The sequence below is a fragment of the Cibotium barometz genome, chromosome 33 (genome assembly GCF_041138505.1).
Source record: "Cibotium barometz isolate CiBa-2024 chromosome 33, ASM4113850v1, whole genome shotgun sequence".
Taxonomy (NCBI): domain Eukaryota; kingdom Viridiplantae; phylum Streptophyta; class Polypodiopsida; order Cyatheales; family Cibotiaceae; genus Cibotium; species Cibotium barometz.
In genome coordinates, this window is record NC_141078.1 from 18131129 (window position 1) to 18142824 (window position 11696).

At 41.9% G+C, this 11696-nt stretch overlaps 1 protein-coding gene across 4 annotated transcripts; it reads left to right on the forward strand.

Moving 5' to 3' along the window:
• The first annotated feature begins 5188 nt into the window (after positions 1-5188).
• LOC147619371 (protein PNS1-like) lies at positions 5189-9081 on the forward strand. Of its 4 annotated transcripts, none has more exons than XM_086773007.1 (8): positions 5190-5340; positions 5471-5842; positions 5927-6348; positions 6433-6817; positions 7215-7331; positions 7440-7673; positions 8557-8685; positions 8773-9081. In XM_086773007.1, the coding sequence occupies exons 1-8, from the start codon at positions 5329-5331 to the stop codon at positions 8818-8820; spliced, it is 1719 nt and encodes a 572-aa protein (XP_086629133.1). In that variant the 5' UTR covers positions 5190-5328; the 3' UTR covers positions 8821-9081. The 4 variants fall into 4 exon arrangements, with proteins under 4 accessions (XP_086629130.1, XP_086629133.1, XP_086629131.1 ...); XM_086773006.1 differs by having other exon boundaries at positions 5194-5394; XM_086773004.1 differs by lacking the exons at positions 8557-8685; positions 8773-9081 and having other exon boundaries at positions 5189-5394; positions 7440-8496.
• The last annotated feature ends 2615 nt before the right edge of the window (positions 9082-11696 follow it).

Below are 11696 nucleotides of genomic sequence, written 5' to 3' on the forward strand. Positions count from 1 at the left end.
CAGAGAGTTGAGGATTATGCATGCTTCTTCAAAGACCGTGCTATTCTTGCACCATGAAACTTAGACCGTGCTATTCTTGCACCATGAAACTTAGAGGTTAATGAGATCAATGAACTAGCCTTGAGTTTGTTGCCTGGTCTTGAAAGAGAATACCTCAGTGAAGATTCCGTTGTTTCTTACGAGAATGATGCAATACTGTATCCAATTGAGTATTTGAACAGTTTGAACTTAGGTGGTGGTTACTCTCCTCATTGCTTACTTCTAAAGATTAATGCCCCTATCATTCTACTCCGCAATTTGGACCCTCGACGGGACTTTGTAATGGGACTAGATTGATATGCAAGCAATTTAACTCAAAGGTGATAGAAGCAGAAATCATTATAGGTACAAACATTGGAGAGACTCCTAGGATAACATTTATGTCTACTATGCTTCATTTCCTTTTGACATGAGAAGGAGGCAATTTCCTGTCAGGTTAGCTTTTGGTATGTCAATAAATAAGTCCCAACAAGGACAAACATTGAGTGTATTGGGACTTTATTTGGCCACACAAATATTTACACATGGACAACTATACGTTGCTATGTCACGTGTTAGATCATGCGATGCAGTAAAAGTGTGCGTGTAAAGAATATTGTGGAATATGAAAGTAGCACAAGAGATTCAAATGCAAATGAAGTCTTCACAACCAATGTTGTCTACAAAGAGGTTTTGTAAATGGCATGCCGAAGAATGTAAATGTAAATGGCAGCTTCCAAATGTTAGAGACTACATTTATTTTTGTACAATGAAGTAAGCATTTGAATGGAGAATGTTTCCAAAGATGTGTAAGTGCAGTCTTTGTTTACTTTTGGATTGCTTTTATATACAGTGCTATTATATTACTCGTTGCTTGGCTCAAGCTACTGAGCACACACACACACACACAGAGCTATATATGTGTGTGTGTGTGTGTGTGTGTGTGTGTGTGTGTGTGTATGTATGTATATATATATATATATATATATATACACATATAGATACATACATACATACATACATACATACATACATACATACATATATATATATATATATATATATATATAGAGAGAGAGAGAGAGAGAAAGAGAGAGAGAGAGAGAGAGAGAGAGAGAGAGAGTTATATTTGATATCAGGGGTATATTGCTTAGGATGGATGCGGCAAGGAGATCATTTTCATTTGTTTATGGTGATGGACAAGATATTCAAGGTAAATTTTTTAGATGTTTGCTATATATAGGTATTATTGTTCTCCAAGATCTATTTAATATTCATGTCTAAATTATAGACCCTCCATTTTGGGAAGGACAAGCAACATCATCTCTAATTATCGAACTATTAGAGAGCAATGGTGTTTTATGGTAAAAATAGAAACTTCCTTTTTATGTAACTTTTGTGTTTTGTTTGATTAATTTATATATTTATTGAAAGTCTTTTTGCAACAGGGAATATCTTTACTGTTTAGAACCTAGATTATTGTTTCGAGACAGTTACGAGACAAGAGCTTTGGGCTCATAGGAATTTATAATCTAAGATTGCGGAAGGTTGTAGATCAACTTTATGTACGTGTAATGTTTGTGGATTATGAAAAGCTTGATAAGTTAGATTTTCGGTGCATAGGCACTGGACAATACAGAATTTTTCGATTTGCTGTTTACAAACATTTTCAAACATTGTTTGCCTCAAATATTGATCCACCAAATGAGTTCTGTAAGCTTTTACCCTTACCCTGCTTTTTTCCAATGAGAATTACACTTCAATGCTAATGCTTTTTTTTTTGGCATAAATTTTGCCAGATGGAGACGCGAGGTATATACTACCAAGGAGAGATAATCCAGTTGTACAAAGATTGTTTTAAAGCCGTGTTCATGTGTGTTAAGATTGTGATCATTTTATGGGTTTGTAATGCCAGATGTATATTTATATGCCAAGTTTGGTGCTTTAGAAGCTTCTATATGGATATATATGGCAATCATGATGTGTTTATATAGAAATCATGATGTGTTTATATAGAAGGTTGGCAAGTTGAGGACGATTTATACATATATGTATGAGTGTGAACAATATCTATGGATATTATGGGTGTGTGCACCTACATAGACAATATTTACATGTGTGTATGTGACATGCATGCATGCGTTCATAGACACACACACACACACACACACACACATCTTCCAATTGTAGCATGTATGGTTTCAATGGATTACACATACACGTACACATACGTACATACATACATCATTATGTATGTATGGTTTCAATGGATTACACATACGTACATACATACATACATCATTATGCGTGTTTGTGTGTAACTTGATGTGCCTAGCTTCTAAAAGGAAAGGAAGGGTGATTTTACACATATTTCTTTTGCCTGTAACTACATGGAAAATGCTTCCTTGAAAATGTAAAATGCTTCTTGCCCGTCGGAGACAGGTCGCGACACTAGTAGACTTCTAAGGAGAGAATCCAGTTGCTCGAAGATTATTTTAATGGTTAACCACATCAACTTCGTTATTAGCGGTGTAAAGAGAAGTAAATTGTGTGGTTCTTGTTAACTTACAAGCCAATTTATGTGCAGGTCAATGATGATGGTTTTACATGGGGCTTTGATCTACTTTTTTGGGTCACTCTTTTTGACATTTTTGTGTTTGGATGGTAGAGGATTTATTGACTTTGTATTGGTTTTTGGGCTAGACTCTAGTGTCTGTGTTATCCTATCATGTACTCATAACGAGAGTGAGAAGGCACCTAATATGACACTATTTGTAACCTTCATATGTAATTAGCCAAGTTGAGGACCATGAGGCGCAAAATGGGCTTCAAATATATCATGTACTCATAACGAGAGTGAGAAGGCACCTAATATGACACTATTTGTAACCTTCATATGTAATTAGCCAAGTTGAGGACCATGAGGCGCAAAATGGGCTTCAAATATAAGGCCTATCTCTCCTCTTTCGTTCGAAGGACCAGTATGTGTTTTTATGCATGTTAAAATATCTCTTGCCTGTCGGAGACGGGTCATGCCACTAGTGGGGGGAAGAGAGCGAGAATAGAATTAATTAAAAAAAAGTTTTTTTTTTGTTTTGTTCTAAATGGAAAAATAAAAAAAGAGCAAGAGAGAGAGAGAGAAGGGGAGAGAAGACGGGCCCCTCGGCTACTCATTTGATATCAAATGGCCTCGAGAGTTTAGAGTCCAGACCTATAAAAAAAGTGGGGAATAGGGGATCTCCACCAAGAAGGTGAATTAGCTAAATTTGCAAACAATCTAGCACTTTCCTCCACTTTCTCCACGGTTGATCCTGCCCCAACGACCAGCTTCCGAACTTTCACCTCTAGGTTGGACTTGTTTTGTCAGCTTGAGAATGCTGTCAAGAAATAGAAAGAAGTTGTGATTAGTTTTAATGCCAAAGAGGGCTTCATTCCTTTGTTTCCAGACATGCCACAACAGGAGACATGTGACAGACTGCCAGATTAGGGGGTCTAACTGTCGACATTCCCCTAACAGAACTTCTTTCCAGCTGTGAGCGAGGCATCATTAAGCACTTTCAGGAACTGTTCAGTGTCAGGGCATGTGTAAAAGAGATGAGAAACAATCTCCACATTTGCTTTACATCGAGGGCATAGACCATTCCCATAGCCCAACTTCAGAGCTCTCTCCTACGTCCAAATTGCTTTGTGAACACTAGGGCAAGCATGTGTCAAGGCCTGGAAAAGGAATGCTTCAGCAGGCTTCATTATGGTTATCATCTGGCTTAGTTCACTGAATAAACCAGTGGGGGACACACGGTGAGCACACCTTTTCATACATGTCCTTTACTTTGAATATAGGTGGTTCATCCCCAGTCCATTGGTTCTATGTTATTCCTATCAATCCCTTTCCTGTTCAGATATGTAAATTCAACTTTGAGAGCTTTTGGATTGTAGCTAAAGCCACCTATTGGCTTAGCTGTTTTATGGTCTCCCCATGGACTATCCTCATAGGACGTTGTAAATTCCTCCTCTCTTAATATATTCCTGTTTCTCCCAAAAATAAATAAATTTGCAAACAATTTTATTCAAGCGTAATTGAAATTTCAAGCTCTGCAAACGTAAACTTCTAAAATTCAAATCTTGTTACCGTCAGTGTCACAGCGAAAAGTAACGCCAATTGAGGCGGCTGACGCAAAAGAATGATTCATGCCAATGCATTGATGTGGGCGGCTATCATAATCAACTGCCACGTGCTCACCGTAACTCGTAGCGGCGGCTAGGACCGATTCGCAAAAAATTAAAGTTTCCACGCAAAACCATGAATTTTTATATACTGAGGGAATTTTGAAGGTTTTTTTATAACCAAAATGAATTTCAAAAACCTTCAAAAGTTCAATCATAATTTTTGAAAGGAGGTAGCACGAAACCTTCAACTTCAATCATAATAATTTTACGAAATCATATTGCTGTAATTAACTTTTCTCGATTAATAATTATCTTTCCTCGCCAGAAAAAAAGAAAACCTTCACAAAATGAAGGCATTTTCAAATTTTAAGAGTCGTAAAGTAGTTACGTTAAACCCACTTTACCGTTGGAACTTTGCTTGGCTACGTCATTTACAAGGCATGTGCGTTTAAAGCCACTTTAAGTCTAATCACTACTATTATTATTATTTAATTTTATACACACACTTGCGAATCGTGATTCGGGCAGTAAAATGAGAGAGAGAATAAAGAAACGCTCTGAGTTGGTGGGTGGCTACCTCTCGATCCGTCCTTCATTGACCCATTTGGACTCTGCAACTTGATGCCGTGGGTCCCTCCCAGTGGACTTGGATGTCGTAACTGTAAAACGGGCTTCGCTGGCACTTGCCCCACTTTCCGCTGTTGGAACAAGTCACATGATCACATCACCCCCCTGCAAAACGGGCCTCGCTGGCGCGAATCACCAAGGAGCGTGAGCGACGCTGGCTCCACAGAGGCTCGGCTGACGTGCTCAAGGGCGCGGACGAAACGGCCAGTGGGTTGCAGTGACGTTCACAAGGCCGGACACTGTCGGGCTGGCCGTGCAGAGTCCGAACAAGCGCGAGGCCCACGGATTTGAAAGGGTTTGCCACCTCGCCAATGGCCATACGCTATCGCCGTCTTCTTTTACCGATCACGGGGGCCCGCCCGCGCTCGTCGTCCTCTTCGTCCAAGCGTCTTCTTCGTTGAACCTGTATTTTCCCTAGGCTGCTACAATATATATCCTCCTCTCCCTGTATTGCTGTGAACGCAATTTCACCTCCTGTTTTGACATGGCCGTTTTATAGCATCCACCGGCGTAGCCATGGGAAATATCGTAAAGCTACCAACCCTGTGCATTACCCAACATTTGGCTCCGCCCCCTTTAATGGTTAAATGTTTTACAGCTTCTTGTCAGGATTCAAATCCGTTCTTCAAGTTCTAACATTTGTTGTGTGGTGAAGCAGGAATCTAGCGAGATTGGGAGCTTCTGGGATAATCCAGCGGAAATTGCAAGGGGAACCGCAGAGGGCTCCGGCGGCAGCTACTACAGGGACGATGAGATCTCCGGGGGCGATTACAGGCGCCATGAAGAGGAAGCAGAAGAACGACCGACGGTACCAGCTTCTCCTGGTAGGGAAAGGGAAAAGCCAGTTACAGCCACAGCAGTGGCTGAGTCAGTAGCTGAAGATTCTCCTAGCATAGTGGTGGGCGAAATTACCAGCGAAGCAGATGCAGCGCACGATCAGGTCGCTGAATCAAGCACCACCATCACTCGGGAACACAACATATCCAAGAGCCAGAAAACGAATCAGGTGGCTCCGGAGGCCACCATGAAGGTAATTGACGGAGGTGTTCCTTGCATTTAAGAGCGTCATCTTCAAATGAAAATCTAGGCGTGTAATGTATCAATAATGTTGTAGACGGCCAATGGCGGCACAACGGGAATGGTGCAAGAGTCGCGCGTCCGCTTCGCCTTCCGAGATGTGCCCTTCGCCCTGCTTTTCGTGGCGCACATGCTGCTGGTGACAGTGGGTATCGTCTTCCTCAACATTGTGTATTTGAAAGACATGAACCAGAGGAAGCTGCACAATCTGGAGCGTTGGTTCCCACAGCTGGGCGTGGCTATGGTTACGGGCAGTGTGTTCGCCTCCTTATGTCAAACGCTCTTCCGCCTCTACCCAACGCTCATGGCCCGCTCTATACTGTGGGGAAGTTCACTACTCACTTTCGGAGCTGCTCTCATGCTCATCTCCACCAGTTTGCCTGCCAATTTGGGCGTGGGCATCCTCTGTCTCATCTTCTCTGTTTGTCAGAGCCTCTACGCTTGTTGGGTTTCTAACAGGTTCGTTGAAATTTACTCTGCGCAACTAAGTGATGTTAATTTCAAATTTTAATGTTATTCTTGACCGTTGAACTACGCGGACAGAATTAAGTACGCCGGTGACCTCCTGTTTTGCTCCCTCAACACGGCGAAGAAGGTTTCAGGAACCTATATTGTCTCCTTCTGGGTGCTGCTAGTAGCGTCCGTGTGGCTGGTGTTTTGGAGCTTCGGGGTGGTGAGCGCGCTTAGCTTCCAGCTGGCGCCGCTGGTCGTGGTGGCTTTACTGGCCAGCATGGCTTGGACGTTGGAGACGCTGCGGAACGTCGTGTGTACCGCCACCGCGAGGGGCGTGGCCGCTATTTATATGGGCAGCGACGCCGAGTCACGCGTCCCGTGGGACCGCTCTCTGCATGCGGCCTTCACCACCTGGTTTGGCAGCATCTGTCTGGGATCCTTGATCGTTCCTATCGTCCATGTCCTTCGTGTTCTGGTAAGTAGTATGGAGTGCAATGTTTCTTTCTCATCTATGTACATGTATAGAATATAGATTCTTATCTATCTATGTATATATGTATCATGTATGTATGTATGATTTCATACAATAATACACACATACAAATCAATAAATAAATAAATGCATATATATCCGTTGAAGGCTGAAGGCATGGTTTCAACAGTAAATGCTAGACATTTCTTTGTTGTGTCGTGAGTTTGTTTCTAAGCGTGTGGCAAACTGTCTGCCCTTAAGCAGGCCATACTACATAAGCCTTTCGTCTTGTGAGACACACATGTAGTAGCCAGCAAGGTTCAAACCTTCCCACACTTGGCTACACACCCAAACAGAGCAGCCGTACTTTTTATAACCAATTCCGGGTTGCTGTCCACAGGCACGAGGTCTCAACAGGATCCATGGAGACAACGAGTTTATGTTTTCGTGTGCTGATTGCTTCTACAAAGTCACCAGCGGTTTTGCGAAGTATGCCAACAATTGGGCTTACGTCCAGGTATTTTGACCGGCATCCCAAAATGCTTGAGTAATTATAAGGACACCGCCCATCATGGGTCTGATTGCGCTCATAATAGCATGGTAAATGACCTCACTCACATGGCAGGTGGCCGTTCATAGCAAGCCTTTTGTAAAAGCATCCAAAGATACCTTCAGCTTATTCAGCAGCAAGCGGCTGGACGTTGTCATTGACACAGATTTGACCAGTTCTTTCTGTGTACTTAGTGGAATATCAGGAGGCATGCTATGTGTCCTAGTGAGTGGTGGATGGACTTTTGGGATTCATAAGGCACTCACCTCATCTGTTTCAGTGGTGTCTTTCTTCATGGGCTACTTTCTGGTGAGTTATATTGATTTTGTTCTCATCATGTTCGCTGCAAGATTTGACGATGAATCCTCCAAGTTGGTTTTGAATGAATTGTTATTTTATCATGCTTCTACTGAAGCCTGTTGGGTCACAAGATCTTTGAGAACAATTCACATATTTCTTTTTATGCTCTCATATAGGGGCAGAATTAGGCTACCCTCTTTTTTTGTAGTGAGAAAAACAGACTTCTTGGACAGAAAAATGCATGCACTAGTGATTAGTAGAAACGCTTGCTCTAGCAAGTTCGAATCCTGTTGAACTCCCTCACTAGCATATGCACTGCACTAGCATATGCCACTCGGGGTTGAGCGAGCGAGCGAGCGAGCTCGTACCATGATCAGCTTCCCAGTTTTTGAGGCAGCCCCGCTACATCGTCTAGGGAATTGGAATCCCCTTTGAGTGTTCCGAAAGATAGAATGTGGTGCGCCATGATGGGTCCACACTTGTCAGAGAAGACGAAGTGACCCCGATACATCCTCAACCGAATCCCACGAAGGTTCGTATTCGTTATGTGTGCCGTCCCCAACTTGTGTGAATATATCATAGATGGAGAAGTCTTTTTGGGAAAGGATTGGGTGAACTGTAGTGACTTTTTGGTGAGTGATTGGTGAGTAACTCAAATCAGACTCGGATCGCGGATAGTGCACCAAGTTAATACCATTGATAGGTTGGTTTGTGACTTTTGTATGAGTAGCAAATAATGATTATTCGTTCATATACTCGTCGCAAGGTTCACTTCACTTCATTAGCTGCCTAGGATGGCCGAAGTGGTATCTCAAGCATTTCTAATGATGACAGTGGTTTTTTTTTTTTTTTTTTTTGGGGAATTCTTCATGACATTGTTCTATGCTTACAGGTACGCATCATGATGGCTGTGCCACAGGGTGCAGTTTGTGCTCATTATGTGTGCTATGGAGAAAATCCTGCTAGCCAAGAGTTCCTAACAAGTCCAGTTCCTGAGCGTTTGAAGGAACTCTTAGTTGAGGTGGATACCGAAACCACAAAGCATGTTTGACCGTAATGCCGCTTCGGATTCTTCCCTCAAATGTTTGAAAGTGTGGGTTATTTGCAGATAGACCCTCCACTTTGTATATACATTGGACAGTCAATTGGCCTGTAACATGTCAAATCTCCATACATTAGAAGCCTTAGGCGCGATACCCGCATATCATAGCATTGATTAGTCATGCAATTTTGTCATGGAATTCATTAGTGGACCTGTAACATGGTTGGTGGAAGATCCTCTTCTGACTGCTTGTAACCTATTTTGAAGATCGTAGGGGAATCCATCCTTGACTATACAAGGTATCGATCTACTTGTTATTGTAAAGCTGCAGATGGTAAATCACCAATAGAATAATGCATATCAAGTTAATTTAGCTGTTCAGTGGGCTCAGGCTGTGTTAGGTTTGGTGGATCCTACATACTTACTGACCTCTGTTTCTGTTGTTTGGCAATGTAATTACTTAACATGCGACTGGTGAGAATGTAGGCCCAAAACCAGCTAGTTTGGAGGCCACGTTGGATGTGATTTGTTGCGGACAGACAAGGTGATGACATTGCATGTTAGGCCAAATAATAGACTTCATTCTAGGCATGTAACGGGATGGATTTACATTCATTGACCCAGAACAACATATGACATGCATACGTTAGGCATGAATAATTATTGAAGCATGCCGTGCGGTAATGGGTTTAATACCATCATGGCTGTGCCTGCATGCTTCGGAGTTAGAAAGGGTAGTGTTGCATATCTTTCAAACTTTTATTACCTGGGCTAAACACATGGAAGGCATTGTACTGTATAATGCCTTACATAGTGGAGTTACGGGTTCTCCGTGCGAAATTAGTTCTAGATGTAAATGAGGAGTATTTGTTTTGTTCTTAGATCTCAAGAGTAGCCTTGGCATGGGTTGGCCGAGGAATTTAATTAAGGCCTCGAGATTATCCATCTGATAAGAACCCAAGTTTGGGTGCACATTGAATAAAACGTCTTACAAGCGTGAATTTTGAATGAAGCCAAGGACTACTTGCCATCCGGAATTTGAAATCCACAACTCGCACTTGGAAAAGTGAGTCAAGAGATATGATAGTTGTGAATCTCCTCCTGTATTGGCAGAAGATGAAATTTGATAATAATGTGCATCGGTCATCGTCTTAAACTTGCCTTAAGAGAGGACTCTGAGATGTACGACAGGCCTGCCCCCACTCCTCACCCATCATGAGAGAGAGAGCGCGCAATGCCAGGCATCGGGATTTTGCTTCTCGCATGTGGACCACGCGGTGGACATGCAATGCAAATTATCTCCCTTTATCTAAACTCCCCGTTTCAACCCCTCACACATGTCGCCAGTGTCTTTTCCTCTTCCCTATGTGGCTGTAGGGCATAACTAAGCAGCAACACCGTTCGAGATATAGTGAAGGCATGGAACACGCCTAGCCCAGCGCCCCAAAAGGAGGAGGCGTGAAATGTTGCTATTTCTATCTAATGAAGTAAGAAATGCTATAGCTGGACCTTGAAAAAGGTTGGCGGAGCTCGCATCGACCTGTATCCCAACCACCGCCACAATCCTTGTCCATTAGGTGGAAGCTAAAGAGGATAACCAAGCATTCTAGATTGTGGCAATAGTCGCACACAATTACTCGAAAACCATCCAAGAAGGTGTAACCTCAATAGGTTCTTCACTCTTTTTGGTTGATATTTTTTTGGTTGATATTTTTGACCTTCACGTAGATTAACAAGCATTCTTGGAGTGAAGTCTCAAACACCTAGATCCAAGATATTTTTTAGAGGGCGAGGATATGGACTTTCAAGATATCGATAGGTTTAATCTCGACCCAGGTTTCTTTCAAGCAAAAGAAGAATCTCTTCTAGTAGTGTCTCAAGCCTTTGGTAAAACAAAACATTAGAAATGCTTGTCAAAATAAAGCTAACTCCATAGCCCTAAAAGTTGGGGGATGGTTTCCTCGCCCCCTAGAAAAAAGATCACAAGAATCGACCAAGTTCCGTCTTAAAAACCAAATGATATGATTGAGATCAATATTATATATATCTTACAACATTGATGGGTCAATAGATGGGAATCGAGCTAGAATAATTACAAATTGGATGTGCCAAGCAAATATCCAAGTTAAGTTGTTTGCAAGAAGTAAATCTTGTTGGTCATCTCCTGCAGAAAAATTTAGAACTGATTTTCAACCATCACGTGTAGCTCTAACTACGAATAGGGTGGTGGAGTAGCTCTAATTTTTGGAATTCTCTTTATTATCATCATGAAATAGACCCTCAAAATTGATGGATTGTAGTACAATTGGTTAAAGTTTATCCTCGTCTTCGTCTATGCGATGGGATTGGTTGTCTCCAAAGTAGAGTTGTGGGAATCTCCAACGCATGAGCCGCTTATAGGGGATTTCAATATAATTGAATACCCACGGGGTACTTTTAAGCCTAGGTCGAACTATAAGAGTATTAGAATGGGCTAATTGGTTGGATTTGAAAGGAATCCATGGCTTGAATGATATTGCATGTGACCATGAATTCACATGGGGAAATGGGAGGCAGGGCAATCAATTGAGAAAAGCCTAATTCGATTGGTGCTTCGCATTGTATTTATCAATAATATGTACTTAAACACCAAAGTGAAATATTAGCATAATATAGCTCTATCGGATCACTATCCAATTTTGTGCTCTCTAAAGGGATCTAGAACTTAGAGTGAGTTGGTTTTATACGGATCCAAAATTGTTCCAACTTGCTTTATAGAATATGGGCAATTCACTTCAAAACATTCAAATCTCCCACCAAGGCTCGAGAGCATGCAGTGAGACTCTCAAAAATTGCTTGTAGGCATAAAAAAGGAAGATACAAAAATTCGACCTGAGAGAGGGGTTGAGAAATGCTTAGAATAGAGAATCAATTAGGGTCACGTTTGTTGAAATATACAAGTGAACAGGGTGTGCAGGAACAAGTCCTTGGCTAGAGGCTATAAAAGAAGA

Excerpts from the sequence above, each read along its gene's own strand:
- LOC147619371 (XM_086773004.1), top strand. The coding sequence starts at position 5,329 with ATGGGAAATATCGTAAAGCTACCAACCCTGTGCATTACCCAACATTTG. Across the intron at positions 5,395-5,470 it reads TGGCTCCGCCCCCTTTAATG|GAATCTAGCGAGATTGGGAG; the intron begins GTTAAATGTTTT and ends GTGGTGAAGCAG. Across the intron at positions 6,818-7,214 it reads TCCATGTCCTTCGTGTTCTG|GCACGAGGTCTCAACAGGAT; the intron begins GTAAGTAGTATG and ends TGCTGTCCACAG.